General features: G+C 41.7%; 1 protein-coding gene across 1 annotated transcript in view; it reads left to right on the top strand.

The window, feature by feature from the left end:
• The window catches only part of MYO1D (myosin ID), a 361,445-nt gene that overhangs the window by 108,268 nt on the left and 232,019 nt on the right, over positions 1 to 21,158 (top strand). The window contains exons 7-12 of the mRNA XM_040244025.1: positions 3,993 to 4,109; positions 6,356 to 6,559; positions 8,525 to 8,670; positions 8,758 to 8,872; positions 15,072 to 15,242; positions 19,511 to 19,581. Coding sequence (XP_040099959.1) covers positions 3,993 to 4,109; positions 6,356 to 6,559; positions 8,525 to 8,670; positions 8,758 to 8,872; positions 15,072 to 15,242; positions 19,511 to 19,581 — 824 coding nt within the window. The remainder of the gene's footprint in view (positions 1 to 3,992; positions 4,110 to 6,355; positions 6,560 to 8,524; positions 8,671 to 8,757; positions 8,873 to 15,071; positions 15,243 to 19,510; positions 19,582 to 21,158) is intronic.

The raw sequence follows: 21,158 nt of genomic DNA, 5'->3' as shown, positions 1-21,158 counted from the left end.
AGTTTCATTGGGGAAGGTGTATAAATACATGAAAAAAGATTTGAAGGGAAACAGACCAGGGTTTACTTGTTTACTCTGGGTATATAAAGTTATAAATACTTGGGTTCTTCTGCTTTTTCCATATTTCATATTTCTTCTATAATTAAAGATGCTTGCATTTGTAGTTGGGGGAGAAAATAAAAGACTTTATAAAAGGAAAGAATCCAAGATGTGGGAAGCATTTCTTTTTTTCAGATTCTTTGTTATTCATCTTAAGCTAATTATACCTATATTACTGGTTTTAGCGAAATTTTTATTATCACACATATAAATAAATGATATTTAGGGTTTTGCAATCAGCTTTCCATTGTTTGACATTTACGTTGCACAAGTTTTATACTTACACAGTCATCCAAGAACAGGATGTTTGGCTGAAAATTAATTGCAAGCAAACAAAACAACAGAGGGCAACACCCCAACTTTTTGAGAATAGGTCAGAGGTACTTCAAGATGTATAAAGGATTGTAAAATCAACACTTAAAAGAACAGTGACTGAAAATATTCTTTTTTAATCAAATTGTCTTGTTGACCTAGTGACTCTTGACTGGGTCATGTAAAACACCCACGAAAAGCAAATATTAAATGAACATTCAGTCTTTTCTTCAATGCTAAGTTTACCTTAGGTTCCCTTTTCATCAACAATTTTCATTCCTATTCCTCCTCTTCCTTTTTTTCTGCCCGATAAAAACCAAGAAGTAATATATGATCATAGTCAAAACCTAAAATAAAGATGAACCAAAAGGAAATTAAAATATACTAAAGTTCACCTTTCAGAGATAATTATTGATAACAGCAGTATATACATGTATATATTTATATATGGAATCATACAATAAATCCTAATTAAGTAAACCTTTTATTAAATTATAATATAATCATTAATATCTTTCCATGTAAACAAATATAAATTAATAGGACAGTTTTAATAACTATGAAGTATTGCTCTCTGTGTTTCATAACTTAGCCATCCTAAAATGTAGGACTCATGTACAATTAAGAGACTGTGGGTTACAGGTAAGACCCAATTAAAAGTCTCCAAAAACAATAAGGAACTTGATTATATCATAACAAGAAGCCCTAGGACGGGGCAGTTCCAGTTGGTTAATTCAGTGCCTTAACAATGTCAATAAGAGACCCAGATGCTTGTTTGGTTCTCCCCAACTTACAATTTTGCCATCCTCACTGGATTTGGCTGGTCTGCTTAAGTTGATTTTCCTCGTGGTCCCAAAATGGCAGTGTCAGTTCCAGCAGTCGCAGGCAGAGAAAATGCTCCTGGCCACAACCCTTGATAAGCTAGGCAAGCCTCATGTCTTATGGGCCAGAATGGCTTCTCATGCCCTTGACTGACCAATCACTTGGTTAGGGGAAAAAGATCCCTATGATTAGTTTAGACCAATGAACATTTACCTCCTAAGGTGAGGGGAAACCAGTCCTGAAGAACACATGCCCTTGGCGAGGGGTGAACAAATCAGAGTTTCATCAGTAGGAAAGAAGTAGGGCTGGAAAATGCCCCTTAGGTAAGCAGCCAACAGTTCCCCTCAGTAGGACATGCAGACTTTGTGTCTGGTTTCTGTGCAGCTTCAACACTGTCGCAGCTTTTGATAATAATAATCTGATGGTTGGGCGCGTTTACTGTGCTAGGAACTGTGGTTGTCGTTCAGTCGCTGAGTTGCATCCGACTCTTTGAAGCCCCATGGACTGCAGCATGCCAGGGTTCCCTGTCCTTCACTGTGTCCTGGAGTTTTTCCAATTCATGCCCACTGAGTCGTTAACGCTACCTAACTATCTCATTTTCTGCCATCTTCTTCTGCTTTTATCTTTGATCTTTCCCAGCATCAGGGTCTTGGGAAAGATTGAAGGCAAGATCTGTATATAAAGGGAGTTGCTTTATGTAAATTCTCATTTCCTTCTCCAATAACCGTGTAAGAAAGGTATCATTATGCCCTTTGTACCCATGAGAAAGTTGAGCCTCAACAAAGATAAGCATCTTACTCAGAGACCTGGAAGGGGGACGAGTTTGCCTGGTTGTGTCCTGGAATTAAAGGAACACATGCTCGTCAGGCAGAGGGGACCCCTTCCTCTGATCTTCCTCAGCAGGTGAGCATCAGGCCAGGTCTCTGTGTCCCAGCCAAGACAGAAACTCACCGAGGAAAGATCAGACTCTCCACAGCCACTGCTTTGGGAAAACTCCTGAGATGGGCAGTTACCGTTGCTTTATTGTGAATTTTATTGACACCCTTGTATTTCCAATGGGCTATAGATCAAGGCAAGCAATTAGTCTTTGAACCCCTGTCTTAGTCTAGTTGGGTTGCTACAACAAAAATACCATAAACATATGAGAAATGTTGATTTCTCATAACTCTGGAGGCTGGGGAGCCCAAGATCAAGGCCCCAGCAGAGTCTGTGTCCACTTTGGGGTTCAAGGGTGGTGCCTTCTTGCCTTGTCCTCACAGGGCAGAAGGACCAGGGATCTGTCAACTTAAAAAGATGCATGACGTGAGAGTTGGGAGTTAAGTGTTATTTGGGCAAAATGAGGACTGCATCCCAGGAGATAGCTCTGAGAAGCTGCTCCAAAGAGATAGTGGGGGAAGGTTGATATCTTACAGGTTTTCTGCTAGTCATGAGGAGCTGATGTCACCGTGAAGGGTTTTAGTGCTTTTCTTTGATGTGAGGAGATGCAAGGATTGGGATCACGAAATCAGCTCCTGAAATAACTATGTAAAGACCTGTTCCACCGGTTTCCCTGGAGCATAAAGTGCCCCATCCCTGTTGTCCACCCTGAATTCCCTTCAGGGCATGGCAGAGGTCAGCAGCTGCAGCTGCACAGAGTTCAGTCCCCACAGAGGCAGATGGCAGAGGCTCTTGGCAAGCACCAATCTGTCATTGACAGACCTCTGGGGTCTGTTTTATATGGGTACCCATCCCAACATGAGGACTTCATCTCCAAGACCTGCTCACCTCCCAGAGGCCCCATCTCCTAACACCATCACCTTGAAGGTTAAGATTTCAACATAGAAACTTGGGTGTGAGATACTCAAGTTGCTCAAGTAGCAGCTGGTGTGTGTGCTAAGTCCTTTCAGTTGTGTCCAACTCTTTGTGACCCCATGGACTGTAGCCCACCAAGCTCCTCTGTCCGTGGGATTCTCTAGGAAAGAACACTGGAGGGGGTTGTCATGCCCTCCCAGGAGATCTTCCCAACCCAGGGATCAAACCCATGTCTCTTATGTCTCCTGCATTAGCAGGCAGGTTCTTTACCACTAGCACCGCCTGGGAAGCCCCCAGGAAACTCGGGGGAGAGATATAAACATTCCTTCTACAGGAACCCTCTTGTACAGTGAGAATCTCTGACATACTGAATGTTTACAGAATGCTTGAAAAAGCGAGGTCATATTCCCAGACCGATTCCCAGACCGTTTCCCAGCTAGCTGAATGATCGAGGCAGGCCACTTGGCTTTTGGGGGTGGGGTGGGGAGTGTTCTTCCTCACCTTTGAAGTAGGAAGCCTGACCAAACCAGCGTGGGAGCGTTGTTCCCAGCCTGAACAGGACCAATTGTGGAACCAAAAGCCACAGACAACAATAGCTAGGCATGTGTCTCGGACGCTCCTTCAGTCAGAGTTTCCACTTGTGGTCTCACATCTCATGCCACGTCCTCCACTCATCCCAGAGCTTCTCTGAGCCAACTCAGGACTTGCTCCTTCACTGAAGCTTCCAGAAAAGTGCCTGGTGCTTATTATGAGAGATGGCGGCTCTCACACAGAAGTGGGCCTTGCGGGTGTTGTCTTATATCGCTACCCTTGAAATCATTTTATTTTCTCTGGATACTCCCCATCCTTTCAATGACTTACTCCAAAGGCATCAAGACCTTGGCTACACTTGAATTTAGTCTCATGGTTTTGTATGTTAATGTTCAAATGAAATGTCTGTGACCTCAGTTTCCTGTTTTCATTCCCAGTCGTCTATCAATGATGCTGCAGAATTCAAAGTAGTAGCTGATGCCATGAAAGTAATTGGCTTCAAACCCGAGGAGATTCAAACAGCGTATAAAATCTTGGCTGCTATTCTTCACTTGGTGAGTGGGAACGCCTTTCAGAAGTTATCGCCTCCCTGTGGAGCTCAGATGTTCTTTCAGAAGGTTTGGGGTTTTGTAAAAAAGTAATTTATGTAGAGAAAATTTCTCTGACATGTTGAAGAAATTACTGTATCTGTAGTTTTCTCCATCATTTTATAATAGTATGAGGGATTTTCCAAGCCACTGTAGGTTTTGAGACTGTGGCTTTCATTCACTGCCTTCTTGGTATGTTAGGCTTTGGACTAGTTATTTTCAAAGGTAAAAGAATTCAGCAGTGATGTGACCACCCATGGAATAAGCTCAAATCTTTTGAACAGAGTAAACTTCTAATGGCATTTGAACCAGAATCACAGATTTCCGGAACTAGATTTTTATTGTCTCATTTTATAGATTGGAAATGAATGACTGGCTTAAAAGTACCCCCCACCCCACCCCCAAAAAAGCACAGCCAGTTCATTGCAGCCAGTACCATGGGCCACCCTGACCACTTCAGCACAAGTCATTTTCCATACATCACACTGAACTTAGAAGTAAAGTACTGTCAGTGGGAGTCTTTTCATTACTGTCTGTATTTATTAGAGATCTTGAAAACATAGTGAACGTGTAACCTCCGTAGTAAATGAGTGACAACATGAATGCAAACCTGGAATAAAAATGACTTTTCACACTCCTGTGGGGAGATTAACCCTAAGGGAATCAGAAATGCACAGGACCTGGGACTTCCCTCGTGGTCCAGCACCCACCTGCCAATGCAGGGGACATGGGTTCCATCCCTGGTCCAGGAAAATCCCAGACGCGCAGGGCACCTAAGCTCGTGCACCACAAGTACTGAGGCTGTGTTCTAGAGCCCGTGCTCCCCAATAAGAGAAGCCACCGCAGTGAGAAGCACACACCCTGCAACGAAGAGTAGCCCCCGCTCACTGCAACTAGAGAAAGCCCACAGGCAACAGCAAAGACTCAGTGGAGGGCCCCCCCAACAAAAAAAAGAAAGAAATGCTCGGGACCTATATGAAAACTATTACATGCTGCTGCTGCTAAGTCGCTTCAGTCGTGTCCAACTCTGTGTGACCTCATAGACGGCAGCCCACCAGGCTCCCCCGTCCCTGGGATTCTCCAGGCAAGAACACTGGAGTGGGTTGCCATTTCCTTCTCCAGTGCATGAAAGTGAAAAATGAAAGTGAAGTCACTCAGTCATGTCTGACTCTTAGCGACCCCATGGACTGCAGCCCACCAGGCTCCTCCATCCATGGGATTTTCCAGGCAAGAGTACTGGAGTGGGTTGCCATTACATAGCCACATGTAAACAATCTCTTAAATAAATGTTTCTGACTGGGAAGACTTTAACATTCTAAATTATTTCATTGTTTCAACTAGTTTATAAATACAGTGACAATAATGCTTCAGTGTCCAAAGAATTTTCTTTTTCAGTTGACATAATGATTCTAGAACTTACTAGAACAATAAACATGTAATAAAAGTGAATAAAATGTGTTAAAGAAGAATAGTAGGGTAGGGGGAGCTGGGGGAAAGAGACACAACTAATTCCAGCCATTTAAAATGATAGTAAAAGCCACAGTGCTTTAAAACTTGCTGCATAAGTTCAGCACCAGATTAATCAACTGACTAGTTCATGTGCTGGACACTTGCTAGCTGGCTAATATGTATGTATTGTTTCTTGAATGAGTAAAATATAAATAGACTCAAAAAATTGGTGGAAATTAATGTATAATAAAGGTTATATTTCAAATCGGGAGGAAAAGCTTAGACTGTTCAGTTAATGGTGTTGGAGCAAGTAACCATCTGACAAAAATAAAGTTAGATTCTTACTTTATACTGATATACCTTCTAGCTGGACTCAAGGCTTAAATATGAGGGGGAAAACTGTAGAAGGAATAGAAAAATCTATTAAGTATTCATAAAATCTTCAGAGTTGGAATGATCTAAGCGAGACACCGAAGAAAGAGAAACTCTGAAGCAAATGACTCATAGATTTGACTACATAAAAATATAGAATTTCCATCCATCAAAACCATACACTGAAAATTGAAAGATAGAGGAGTGTCTGGAGCAGGACGACATGGATGAAGCACTCGATTTTTATGTGTTGAGATATTAATGTATTTAGGAAGATAGGTGCTACAGACAAGGTCCCTGGGAATTGTGTCACACTGGCAAATCTTTCCCTGACGTTGTTTTTCAGAATCTCATTGGAAATGGTGTGTCTTGGTTTTTCTCTTCTGATACAGGGAAATTTAAAGTTTGTCGTGGATGGTGACACTACTCTGATTGAAGACGGCAAGCTTGTGTCGATCATCGCGGAATTGCTGTCCACCAAGACGGACATGGTGGAGAAAGCCCTCCTCTACCGGACGGTGGCTACAGGCCGAGACGTCATTGACAAGCAGCACACAGAGCAGGAAGCCAGCTACGGAAGGGATGCCTTCGCCAAGGTGGGCATCTAACCGGTGGCCTGTTGGCCTTGTGAGGGCTCTGGCACCAAAATTTCTAATGAATCCCTAAGTTTCTATTTCTAGTTATTCGTGGTTAGAAGTAGGGTGGCTCAGTGGTAAAGAATCCACCTGCCAAGCAGGAAACGTGGGTTCAGTCCCTGGGTGGGGAAGATCCCCTGGAGAAGGAATGGCAACCCACTCTAGTGTTCTTGCCTGGGAAATCCCATGGGCAGAGGAGCCTGGCGGGCTACAGTCCATAAAGAGTTGCACATGGCTTAGCGACTAAACGACAAGAAGGAAGTTTGGGGGAGGTGGGAAGATCAGCAGTCCAGACAAGACAGAAGTTTGAGATGGCCGTGAGACATCCAACAGTGCTGTCAGGCAGGCAGTCAGGCACAGGACCTGGAGCTCAGAGGAGAGCTTGCGTTCAGATGGTACTTTTGGGGGAAAACATCATATCACTGTTCTTTATTGTCATATGAAATGACACAGAAAAGAGGAGATAGGGAGAGAAGTGGACCAGGAGGAACTCCAGCTTTTAGAGGTCAGGTAGAGGAGGAGATGGTTAGATAGCACCACTGACTCAATTGATGTGAATTTGAGCAAATTCGGGAGATAGCGGAGCACAGAGGAGCCTGGCGTGCTGTAGTCCATGGGGTCGCAGAGTTGGTCACAAATTAGTGACTGAGGAACAATAAGGGAAGACCTACTAAAGGTCACCAAGAAGGAGCAGCCAGTGAAATAAGAGGCAAATTAAGACCGTGTGATGTCATGAATTAGAGGGCAGAAAGTTTCAAGGCAAGAGTGGGAACTGGGTTGAGTGTTGCCAAGGAACCGGGTAAGATGTCCACATGGAGGAACGAGAAAGGGTCCATAGAGAGGTGCTTGGGGTCCTTGATGAGCCATTTCAGTGAGAAAATGAAAGAAATGAGAGAAAGAAAATGAGAGAAAATGAAGACTGGAGCAGCTGGAAGAGGAGGTGAAGAGTGGAGGTCATGTGTCTGGACGTGTATAACTGAAGAGAGCAGGTGTCTGGAGGGAGATGTTAAGGAAAGACATTGCAGGACACATTTGTATCAGGATATGAATGTGTGCAAGTGTGTGGTGCCTTTGTCCTTACGTGTTGGTGTGTGTGTTCTTGGGCATTTGAACCTCAAGGAATTTGAAGTGCTGTCCTTTTGGCTTAGATCTTTATTTAGCATTATAAATCAATGTTTGTGTATTTAGAATCCATAGAATATAGAACTCATTAGTTCTCTGCTTTTTATAGTTGATGAGATTAAAATAAAACAACAAAGTGACTTATACGAGATAGTAAGCAAATTATTGGTATTACCAGGTAACAGAAACACACCTAAGGAATTTTGTTGAAATATAGCTCACATGGTGACCAATAATAGCCACCATCCAAACATCATGCAAACATCATGTGATTTTTTTTAGAAAATGATCTGCATTTCTCATTTTTCAGCTTAGAGGATGAACAGCTATGCTAAATGGTAAGGAGGAGGTCAACAAGAATTTAAAACTTATCACAAATCCAGGGCTTCCCTAGCCGCACAGTGGATGATTCCACCTGCCATTGCAGGAGACGTGGGTTCGATCCCTGGTCCAGGAGGATCCCAAATGCCATGGAGCAACTGGGCTAGTGTGCCACAACTATAGAGCCTGTTCTCTTAAGCCTGGGAGCTGCAACTGTTGAGCTCACATGCCTCAACTACTGAAACCCATGTGCCCTGGAGCCCTTGTGCCACAATGAGGTGGGGTGGGGCGGGGGGGCTCTGCAATGAGAAGCCCACACATCTCAGCAAAGACGAGCCCCCGTGCCTTGCAAATAGAGACAAGCCCACACAGCAACAAAGAGCCAGAACACTTAAAATAAACAAATGAATATAATTTTTAAAAAATCCAAACAGAGGACTCATTTCCAATATGCAAGAATTTATGAGGTCATTTTCATCACAGGCCATATACGAGCGCCTTTTCTGTTGGATTGTCTCCCGCATCAATGATATTATTGCGGTCAAGAACTCAGACACCACCATCCATGGCAAGAACACTGTTATTGGTGTCTTGGATATCTATGGCTTTGAAATCTTCGACAACAACAGGTAAACTGGAGAAGATACCTAAAACCCTGTTGTTCTGTTGTTGTATTTTAAAATTTGTTTGAGCCTGATTGATACCTTTTCTTGCAGCTTTGAGCAATTCTGCATCAATTACTGCAACGAGAAGCTCCAGCAGCTGTTTATTCAGCTGGTCCTGAAGCAAGAACAGGAGGAGTACCAGCGGGAAGGGATCCCCTGGAAGCACGTGAGTGGATTCATGATAAAGCCAACTTCTAGCATCCTAGGGGTCTGCTGATCTCCTTGGGTGCTTGAAACACAGCACCCTTAGCTTTCCTTTTGGGGTATGTACATACAACTCATTTTCAGGGTTGACAGGTGGGGTTTCTCTAATTTGAACAACTCTCTGTTTGGGACCCAGAAAAGGCTGAGTTAAAATCAGTAAACTTATGTTCACCTGATTGCTGATACCCCATAGGTTTTTGTTTTGTTTTGTTTTTTCTTTCTAATTTTATTTTGGTATAATTGACATATAGCACTGTATAAGTTTTGGAGGAGAAAATGTCAACCCACTCCAGTATTCTTGCCTGGAAAATTACAGGGCCAGAGGAGCCTTGCAGGCTACAGTCCATGGGGTCACAAAGAGTCAGACACGACTTAGCTACTGAGCATGCTCACATGCACTGTGTAAGTTTACATTGTCCAGTATAGCAATTTGACTTAACGCACATCATGAAATGATTACCACAATAAGTTTGGTGAATATTCATCATCTTATATAGATAGAAAAGAAAAAAAATATTTTACATTGAAGTATAGTTGATTTATAAAGTTGTGTTAATTTCTGCTATAGAGCAAAGTGATTCAGTTATACATATATATGGAGAAGGCAATGGCACCCCACTCCAGCACTCTTGCCTGGAAAATCCCATGGACGGAGGAGCCTAGTAGGCTGCAGTCCATGGGGTCGCACAGAGTTGGACACGACTGAGTGACTTCGCTTTCACTTTTCACTTTCCTGCATTGGAGAAGGAAATGGCAACCCACTCCAGGGTTCTTGCCTGGAGAATCCCAGGGACAGGGGAGCCTGGTGGGCTGCCGTCTATGGGGTCGCAGAGAGTCAGACATGACTGAAGCGACTTAGCAGCAGCAGCAGCATGTACATTTTTAAGAAATCCTTTCCCATTATGGTTTATCATAGGATATTGAATCCAGTTGTCCGTGCTATACCATAAGAACACATGGCTTTTTGATTCACATCTGTCTGTTTGACTTTAGCATCCTTTACACGTTATTCATAGCAGCAGCTTTTGCCTTCAATGGACAGAACTTGGCTTCCTAGTAGAGTTTCCTCTCCTTCCTTCTTTCTCTTTTTTGCTCTTATTCCTCCTTTTTTCTTCCTCTACTTGGTGAACTCAGTGGCACTTTGTTGTCTTTGGTCAGGGAAGTTCATATTCCCTGAAACCAGCGCGTGAAGGCCGCTGTGATAACTCTGACTTCCATTTAGTCTCCGTTGTGTCACACGAGTTTCCACCGCTCTTCGTGTGGCTCTCTGGGAACTTCGTATCTGTCACTAGTCTGATAAGATGTAGGCAGACAGTGTGACTGATGCAGGGTGCAAACCCACAGATCACAGCCAAAACCAGGACCGTTAGACTCCCTGCTCATGAAAGAAATGGAACTTTGTAATTTTCTTTGAAATTTTTATTATTAAAAAATTTTGAGAACAGACTTAAAAAATTCAAAAACTTCTGAGTTTCCTTTTATTTCTGTGTTTATCCTTTAGCCAGGTATAAACAGTGAAGTCCATATTTGTTTTCTGATACTCAGTATAAGCAGTAAAAACCTATTTGAAATGCTGTATTTAAATTACTTTTATATTCCTTCCCACCTTCTTACTTTCTATCTCCTCTGATTCAGGAAAAGTAGATACTGGAAACATACATATATATTATATATAATTACATATTTTATATCTTATATATGTATATATATGATATAATAACTAGCTTTCTTGCTTTAAATTTCTTCTTTGCCTTCCACTGTGTTATATATTAGAATACCATAAAAAATTTTGTTCAAATATATTAGTATAAATATTACCTATTTATAAATAAACCAAGGGTGTATTATTACTTTCTAATAGGATTGCCTATAGTTTTGATTTAAAGAGTGAATTCTCATCACATATTTACCATGTTATTCAGTAAAGTTAATATGCAACTTTCTTAGAATGAATCTGTTGTGTCTCATAATACACAATTATAACTAAGGTTTAGGTTTTTATAACAAATTTAATCATAAAACTTGTTATTCAGATGTGGTTCAGAGATACTGGTCAAAAATATCCTTTAACAATCAGAACATCAAATTCCACAGGCATAGTTGATAAAGGGAAAAGTCAACAATGGCAGGAGGCTATTCCAAACATATGAAAAAGGAGGAAAAAAGCCCTTTAAAACAATTCTTAGTGAAATAAACCAAGAGAAATATGTCCTAGAGGAAACAGAAGACTCTCTCAAGGGTAACAGTTTCTGAGGACAGGCCGAATGCCCAAATTAGAATCCCTATTCTGGGCGAGTATTTCCTTTAAAACCCCCAAACTTATTGACATAGACACAGTTTTTGTTGTTGTTCAGTCGATAAGTCGTGTCCAACTCTTTGCATTGCAGCTTGCCAGGCTTCCCTGTCCTTTACTAGCTCCTGGAGTCTTCTCAAACTCATGTCCATTGATTTGGTGATACTGTCCAACCATCTCATTCTTTGTGGCCCCCTTCTCCCCCTGCCCTCAATCTTTCCCAGCATCAGTGTCTTTTCTAATAAGTTAGGCTCTTCGCATCAAGTGGCTGAAGTATTGGAGCTTTAGCATCAGTCCTTCCAGTGAATATTCAGGATGGATTTCCTTTAGGATTGACTGGTTTGATCTCTTTGCAGTCCAAGGGACTTTCAAGAATCTTCTCTAGCATCACAGACACACTGCTGTATATAAAACAGATAACTAACAAGGACCTACTGTATGGCACAGGGAACTCTTTCAGTACTCTGTAATGACCTGTATGGGAAAAGAATCTAAAAGTGAGTGAGCATATCTGTGTAGGGAACTGATTAACTTTGGCTTCCAGGTGGTACTAGTGGTAAAGAACCCGCCTGCTGATGCAGGAGACATAAGAGATGCAAGTTCAGTCCCTAAGCTGGGAAGATCCCCTGGAAAAGGTCATGGAAACCCACTCTGGTATTTATTCTTGCCTGGAGAATTCCATGGACTGAGGAGCATAGCGGGCTATAGTCCATGGGGTTGCAAAGAGTCACACACAACTGATTGACTAAACACACATCCAACTGATTGACTTTGCTGTACAGCAGAAATTAACACAGCATTGTAAATCAACTATACTCCAATAAAAATTAATTTAAATAAAAAGTAAAAACTCCACCCCGTCTCTTTGTCTCCTGCATCCCCTAAGAAACCTCTTGGGAATGCCAGGTTGCTGGGAGAACCTGATTTGGAAACCACAATTTTAGGCAATGCTTAAGGCTGCATTAAATTGTGAACCAAAAGCTGCTGGACTCTTCAGCAAAAACTAGTTACTTGTAGATAGCCAGCTGGAATTTGGGAAACTTAATTCTTTTGTCTCTAAGGACAAAAGACTTAGTCTTTAATTACATAGTTGCAAAGTCTTAGATTTCAGCTCTGTTGATTAATACAGAGTTCCTACTTTTGGAACATTTTAAGAATATTTTTTCCAAAGATACAAATAACTTTTTTCCCTGATGAGAAATGTAATAAAGTGCCCACAATAAAAGTAAATACTTAGACCAGAGCTAATCTGTCTCTGTACTAACATTTTGTACCAAGCCTGTCCTGTGCATTGTAGGATGTTTAGCAGTATCCTGCACTCCTCCTAGTCATGACCATCGAAAATGTCTCCAGACATTTCCAGATGCCCTAGGGTTTCCGGGGAAAGTCATACTCCATTGAGGATCGCTGATTTAGACAAACCAGAAAAATATAAAAAAAAGTAAAAGCCACCCAGCTTGCAGACTTTGAGTTCATGGAATGTAGAGGAGGGCTTGGAAATAGAAGTGGAGCTGAAAACCACAGCTGGCACGAGCCCTTGGATTTTTAAATACCATTGAGCAGGGATCCATGAGACATAGTAATCATCTGTTGTGAGTGTGTCAGCTTTAGAGAGGGTAATGGAGACAACTCTCAGATCAGGTACCTCCTGAATGATCTGGGACACATCAACACACAGGATTAAAGTGTATAGACGGCCCATCTTCACATGATGCACAGCTTGCCTGAGTCGGGCCCATGCGTGCTTTATCTCTGAGTCTAGTGATATATATGCTGCAAGCTGTCAGGATAAACGGGCTTCCCTGGTGGCTCAGCCAGTAAAAAAATCTGCCTGCAGTGCAGACCTGGGTTTGATTCCTGGGTTGGAAGATCCCCTGGAGGAGGAAATTGCAACCCACTCCAGTATTCTTGCCTGGAAAACTCCATGGACAGAAGAGCCTGGTGGGCTACCATCTTTGGGGTTGCAAAGAGTTGGACACGACTGAGTGACTAACACTTTCACACTTTCATCAGAAGAAACAGGTGTAGAAGAGGATTATTATACATGCCTTGTATGTCTTGAAGTAGAGAAAGATTCAGAAGTTGTTTATAACTATTTTTCAGCTTGTGAAAGCAAATGAAAAGTGTATTCTTACCCTTTATGGATCCTTATATCTGATAATTAAAATTTTTATATTGTACCTTGAAAAAATATGTTAAATCCATATATGCTTTTTAACTTTTGGGAAACTGGAGAAGACATTCTGACATTTTGGTCAGCCAGGGTCATGTAACTAAAAATGCAAGTTCTGTGTAACACCTTAACTTCATCAAGTTAGGTATCAAGTAATACTTCCAGGTTATTTGTGGGCACCTAGTGGAATATGGCGGAGAAGGCAATGGCAACCCACTCCAGTACTCTTGCCTGGAAAATCCCATGGACAGAGGAGCCTGTAGGCTGCAGTCCATGGAGTCGCAAAGACTTAGACATGACTGAGCAACTTCACTTGCACTTTTCACTTTCACGCATTGGAGAAGGAATGGCAACCCACTCCAGTGTTCTTGCATGGAGAATCCCAGGGACGGCAGAACCTGGTGAGCTGCCATCTATGGGGTCACACCGAGTCGGACACAACTGAAGCGACTTAGCAGCAGCAGTGGAATATGGGGGCTTCCCTGGTGGCTCAGACAGTAAAGAATCCACCTGCAATGCGGGAGACCTGAGTTCAATCCCTGGCTTGGGAAAATCCCCTGGAGGAGGGCATGGCAACCCACTCCAGTGTTCTAGCCCGGAGAATCCCCATGGACTGAAGAACCTGGTAGACCACAGTCCACGGGGTCACAAAGAGTTGGGACACGACTGAGTGATTCAGCACAGCACAGTGGAGTATGAGTCTTGTGATTAACAGCCAACAGATTGAGAGTATGAGGAGTAAGGTTAGGTGCAGGGTATGAAGACAGGATTAAAATAAGACTTAGTGAAGGAAGAAACATTATCTACTTTATAATTTTCACCTTGAGCTGTACAGTAAGTCCCCTCCATACAAACCTTCAAGTTGCAAACTTTTAAAAATGCAAATGTTCATGCCAGCCCCTGTGTGCCAGCTATTGTACTACTATACTTTCAAGGTCCTGTATTATAAGGTGAAAAATGTTTAGTTTTTGTGTTTGTTCATTTTTTATGTGTGTATTATTTATGTGAAGAGTATTATGAACCTATTACAGTATAGTACTATATAGCCGATTGTGTTAGCTGGGTACCTCGGTTAACTTTGTTGGACTTACAAACAAAGTCCACTCTGAGAATGGAACTCATTCATTTGTAGGGGACTTACTGTGTTCATTTAAGGGAATTTTTAAAAAATCTCGACCAAGCTGTGCAGCCTGTGGGATTTCAGTTCCCTGACCAGGGATTGAACCAAGGCCATGGCAGTGAAAAGTGCCAAATCCTAGCCACTAGACCACCAGGGAACTCCCAAGACAAAATGTTTTATGATACAAAGTCAATAAATGCATCTTTTAAAAAACCTCTGTTAGAATGTGTACTCATTTTAGCATTGAAGGTTTTAGTCACTCAGTCATGTCCCATTCTTTGTGACCCCATGAACTGTAGCCCGCCAGGCTCCTCTGTCCATGGGATTCTCCTGGCAAGAATACTGGAGTGGGTTGCCATTTCCTTCTCCAGGGGATCTTCCCAACCCAGGAATTGAACCCATGTCTCCTGCATTGCAGGCAGATTCCTTACCGTCTGAGCCACCAGGGAAGCCTCATTGATTGTGATTTACATATTTGACATCAAAGTGACTTGAACTCCTGATTCTCGTGGAGGCACTGGGGTTGCACCTGGCCCCCGTCCCGTTTGTAACTGGCTCTTTGGTGTGTCCTCCAGATTGATTACTTCAACAACCAGATCATCGTGGACCTGGTGGAGCAGCAGCACAAGGGGATCATTGCCATCCTGGATGACGCCTGCATGAACGTCGGCAAAGTCACTGATGAGATGTTCCTAGAAGCACTTAACAGTAAACTGGGCAAACACGGTCATTTTTCCAGCCGCAAGGTACCGTGTATAATGAGAATAGATCCTCTCATTTTTATCTGTACGATTTTCCTCATTGACAGAATCAAATGAATTTTTTTTGTTGGGGTACAAGAATGTCCACACGAGTATGAAAGGCCATAAAAATCCCTGAAATGATTTATTGCTGTGGATAAATTCTGCCTCTCTGGTTTCTTGGGATGATGATGTTGTTGTTCAGTCACATCCAACTCTTAACGACCCAATGGACTGCAGCACGCCAGGCTTCCCTGTCCTTCACCCTCTCCCAGAGCTTGCTCAAACTCAGGTCCATCTAGTCAGTGATGCCATCCAACCATATCATCTTCTGTCATCCCTTTCTCCTGCTTTCAATCTTTCCCAGCATCAGGGTCTTTTCTAATGAGTCAGCCCTTCGCATCAGGTGGCCAAAGTATTGGAGCTTCAGCATCAGTCCTTTCAATGAATATTCAGGGTTGATTTCCTTTAGGATCAATTGATTTGATCTCCTTGTTGTCCAAGGGACTCTCAAGAGTCTTCTTCAGCACCACAGTTCAAAAGCATTAATTCTTTGGTGCTCAGCCTTCTTATGGGATGATGTGATTGATAAAAATCATAATGTCCAGGAGAGGGCACTCTAGACTACTCAATTTGCTAGAAATAGGAAAAATGAGCACAATTCTGTAGAAAGCATGATGTCATTTATAACCAATAGGTACAGAGACCTTGTTCATGTGCTAGAATTTTGCCCCTGCATCCGATGATTATGGCACTGAAAATAGCTTTTGTCCATGACTTTTTACTGTAATCCTCAGTTATAAAAATATAGTATGTGTGCTCTGCTCTAGTTCTTCAGACTATGTGACTTTCTTGAAAACAAGAAATTCTAGATGAAATTCTCATGTAACAAGGAAACTCATTCCTTAAATAAATGGGTGTCCTTTTTAACTCCCTATTTTTCACATTCTAAAAATGTTACAAACAGATCATATTGCTATAACTGGTGGCAGTTGTGGTTATCAGACCTTTGTGCTGTGCCTTGCATATGGTATGTTTGCCATGATATTTGTCCTAGGAGAGACACACCATCATCCCCAGGTGATCCCTATAAATACAGGCTTGTCCAGCAACCATAAGCTGAAGGAGAAACAGGACCTGTGCTTCTTCACTTCCATGAAGAAAGGGGCAAACGTTTCTGCTCCTCCATAATTCCATGTAAATCTATGACACCCTGCCATTTTTTAGTATGAATAAATCTATATTCCAACTTTGTCCCTTTTGACATTATGTAATCAGAACAGTAAGATTCCACAGTTAACTAGAGAAAGCACAAATTGTCAAGAAATAGATTACTGGCTCATATTTATTTTAGACCAGTTTTATTTCTAAAACATTCTCCTTGGTCTATTACTGAAGACTAACTTGTAGCCTGCTCTAAGTTGGCTTTCAGATACTATGATCTTATTAATTTTTACTTTTGGCTGCACTGCATGGCATGTGGAATCTAGTTCCCCAACCAGGTATTGAACCTGCACCCCCTTCGTTGGAAGCACGGAGTCTTAACCTCTGGACCACCAGGAAAGTCCCTATAGTCTGATCTTTGACATTAGGGTTCCAGCTAGAGTTATTCCTCCAGTCATTTCCTGTTTATAACACAAGTACTGAATAAGTGCCTCTCGTTTTCCAGGTACAATCCTGACGGCTGGGGACAGAACAGTAAGCAAAGTTAGAAGCCATGTGAATTATTTAGAGTGATACTTTTAAAGATGGCACAGTGATGGGGCAAATGTCCCATCTCTGAGGGGCTGGGTAAAAATGCCCTTTATAATCATAATTCAGATTTTGGAGATTCGCCTTGTATTATGTATACCACATGGTAGACAATCCTTGTTTATCAAATTGAATTGGATTGGTCACGATTATACCAAATAAATCTTAGGAAATGTTGAATTCTGAACTAAAACAGGCAACTCTCCATATGATTAGATAAACAACTATGATTCTCACGTGAGAAATCGCTTCATTTTGTTATGTTTCACCTTGGCCATTTATGTACCTGAATGTATCAACCAAATATTTAAAGAAGAAGCTGTTCATGCAGTGCTTTTAAGCAGTAACTACTGACTTGATAGGCTAAGTAGTAATTTATCTCTGAAGATGGAAATTTTCTTTTCTTTTTTTTAATGTGGGAGCCCAGGTTTTCCAAACTTTCAGACCAGGTGGCTCCTTTCTCCCTCAGCAGCAGCATCTCTCAGACAAATCTTGAGATGGAAATTTTTTGTGTGTTCTTTTCTGGGATTTTTGCCTAATGAAGGAAAGAAATGAAATAACCAAGCTGTCAGGATATTTTCATCACTGTGAACCTTTCTGTTAAATAAATGCTATTATCCTGTATGTCACAGCAGTTATTTTAATTCATTATTGGTTACTAATGATTAACTACTTTTATTGGCAGGTTAAAGAAGAGGTTTCTGGTTTGTGTTTATTTAGGGGCCAAACTGTTTGTCATGCATTTAAGTTATGCAGAGGCAGACAGATGGTCCAATAAACTATAAAATTACTGTTAAAAGTATTGTTAACATGTACAGTTGAATGATAAATAGGTTTTATTATTTTTTTTAAGTAAAGAAAAATCTAAAAAGTTCTATGTTTAGATCAGTTAAGAACTTGCAGTATCTAAATGTAAGAATATTCAATTAATATAGATGTCTCAAGTCCTTTTCCTTTGGGAGCTTTATAAGTAGAAGGGTTTTGTAAAAGTGGTTGATAAGAGAGAGGGAAGGAGAGAGGAATTAAATATTTCAGAGACCCCTCTGAATGTTAGATGCTTTGTTCTCCATAGTTGGTTTAACCTCTAGAACAACTCTGAAATAAGTGATTACTGAAGGAAAGAGAGCATATAGATGGTAGAGACAAGACTGCAACCTCAGAAGTCTGACTCTAACTTCCTGTAATTATTAATTTATTGAATTAATAGACTAATTATTCCCTTAATAGTCTACATCCACAGAGAACCCACCATCCTGGTTGGGATTGTTTGTTATCTAACATGACAAGCCAAGTGATGTTTCTATGTAACCATACTCAATGCTTATGGATTCTTTTTTTTTTTTTTTAATTTTTTTTAATGTTGACCATTTTTAAAGTCTTTATTTTGCTTCTGTTTTATGTTTTGTTTTTTTGTTTTTTTGGCTGTGAGGCACTGTGGAATCTTAGCTCCCCAACCAGAGATCAAACCTACATCTCCTGCATTGGAAAGTAAAGTCTTAACCACTGGACTGCCAGGGAAGTCCCAATAGTTATGGATTCTTAAACAGCCGCTTTTGAACCTAAAGAATATCAAGCAATCCTTTATAGGGTGGTCAAAGAATCTCGGTGCTTCTGTAATAAGGAAATTGCAGAAACTTATAGAGATTCAGGGCTCTATAAAAACTGTCTTCTCAGAGAGGTCCTCTTCAGTGAGAAACAGCTGCAGAAGGTTGATCTGTGAAGTGGTAGACCTGGAGTCCCAGCTTAGCAGAAGATGGGTGAGCCAGGCTGATGTATACATAGCAGAGTACAGACATGGCATTTTGTCCCAAGGACTCTTCCCAGAGCTACCGCTTATCAGCTATAGGACCTTGGGCCAGTTACCTAACCTGTTTATGGCTTAGTTTTCATGTATATAAAGGAGAATCCATAATCCTTAGTTGAAATATCAGTTGTGAGTATTGAATGAGATGTCCATGCGTAGAAGATGGCAAATCCTCAAAATGGTCTTCTTTAAGTGGGACATGGAGGAGAGAGAGGCTCTATCAGTCAAGGTTGGCTGGGCTGTGTTAACAGCTGAGATTTAAGTGTCATAGACAGCAGAAGTCTATTTCTCTCCCAGGGTCCCAGACTTCTCCCATCTTCAGGCTCTTCCATCCCCTCAGGACTATCCTTCTCTGCATCTAACTAGCGGGAGGTGAGAAGAAAGTACAGAGGAGAATCACCCACTTCTTACCAGCTTTGACCTTGAAGAGCCTTATCCTCTCACACTCATCTTCCATTGTCCAGAGCCTGGTCACCCAGCCATTCCCAGTCACCAAGGTGGCCAGGAAATGCATTCTGGCTCTATGTACTTCGGAGGGAAAAGTTCTCAATCTTTGCCACATTTGCCAAATTAAGTAAACCCCCACACTCTGGGACTTCATTCATAATGATATCATAATTTGTGACATGATTATCCTTTCCTATTATGTTGGAATATATTTTTAGAAAAGTGAAAATGTCTGTTTTCAAGATCATCTCCTTCCTTCTTGATTTCTTAGCTCTGCGCCTCAGACAAAATCCTGGAGTTTGATCGAGATTTTCGAATTCGACATTATGCAGGGGACGTTGTGTGAGTATCTCACTCTGGTGCCTGACATGGTGGTTTGCATGCAACCTCACTGCAGAAGATACAATCAAGGGAAATAGAAATTATTTTCCTATTCTTTTGCATTTTCTAGCCATTTCTGATGCCAATATATTTTAATTTCTTCACTTAAAACATTGGCATAGCTTCATTCCTTCCTTGCTTTTCAAACATTTGTTAAAGACACATCATGTGTGGCCATACACAGTTTGTGGCATAGCTGACATTCGGTCAGCATCAGCTGATGCTTAAATAAACTGTGGAAGTATGTTAGGAATTGAGATAGAAAGACAAGTAACATGGACTATACCCTGATGAAGCTAACAGCTTAGTGGAGGATGCAGGCAGATATGTGATAAGTCATTATAATGAAAGTGAAAATGAAGTTGCTCAGTCATGTCCGACTCTGCGACCCCATGGACTGTAGCCTCTCAGGCTCCTCCGTCCATGGGATTTTCCAGGCAAGAGTGCTGGAGTGCAGAATGGAAAGGGTTAAACTGGAGAAACACAAGGCATTATGGGAACACTGTTGTTTGTTGTTTAGTCACTAAGTCTTTGTGACCCATGGACTGTAGCCCACCAGCCTCCTCTGTCCATGGGATTTCCCAGGCAAGAGTGCTGGAGTGCAGAATAGAAAGGGTTAAACTGGAGAAACACAAGGCATTATGGGAACACTGTTGTTTGTTGTTGTTTAGTCGCCAAGTCTTTGGGACCCATGGACTGTAGCCCGCCAGCCTCCTCTGTCCATAGGATTTCCCAGGCAAGAATACTGAAGTGGGTTGTCATTTCCTTCTCCAGGAGATCTTCCTGACCCAGGGATTGAACCCACATCTCCTGCATTGGCAGATGGGTTCTTTACCACCGAGCCACCAGGAAAAAGCCTTGTGGGAACACTGAGGAGGAATAATTAACCCAGAGTGAGGAGTGTAGCCAAGCCTTGAAGGAAGTGATATTCCAGATGAGTCTAGAAAGTAAAAGAGGCTTAGATGAAAGACAGAATTATGAAGAGAAGGAGATGAGAGGGCATTCCAAGCAGAGAGACAGCAGGCATACAGGCCCAGAAGTGAGAGTCATCTATATACATGAAGAACTACTGGTAGTTGGGTAACTATATGAGCAAAAACCAGTTTTCCCATATGATTTTTCACATAAAGTAAAATTCTCACAAGCTACATTTTCTGGCTACAGTATGATAAAAGTAGAAATTGGTAAGAAAATAAAACTAAAAACATATAACTTCCTTAGTCTTTTAGTTTCCTAGGGTTTCTATAACAAATGACCACAAATTGGTGGCTTAAAACAACAGGAATGTATTCTTTCATGGTTCTTCCTGACTCAGGGATCGAACCCAGGTCTCCTGCATCCCAGGCAGATTCTTTACCGTCTGAGCCATCAGGGACAACCCACTACAGAAGCCACAAGTTTGAAATGTAGGTGCTGGCAGGGCCACACTCTAGATGCTTTAGAGGAAGATTGTTTCTTGCTTTCTTCAGCATCTGGTGGCTGCCTGCTTTCCTTGGCTTGTGGCTGTATCACTCCAGTCTCAGCCTCCATCATCACAT

This window comes from Oryx dammah, unplaced genomic scaffold (assembly GCF_014754425.2).
Source record: "Oryx dammah isolate SB20612 unplaced genomic scaffold, SCBI_Odam_1.1 HiC_scaffold_8, whole genome shotgun sequence".
In the NCBI taxonomy this organism is placed as follows: Eukaryota; Metazoa; Chordata; class Mammalia; order Artiodactyla; family Bovidae; genus Oryx; species Oryx dammah.
The sequence above is the reverse complement of the archived record's forward strand: the minus strand, read 5'-3'. Positions and strand labels throughout refer to the sequence as shown.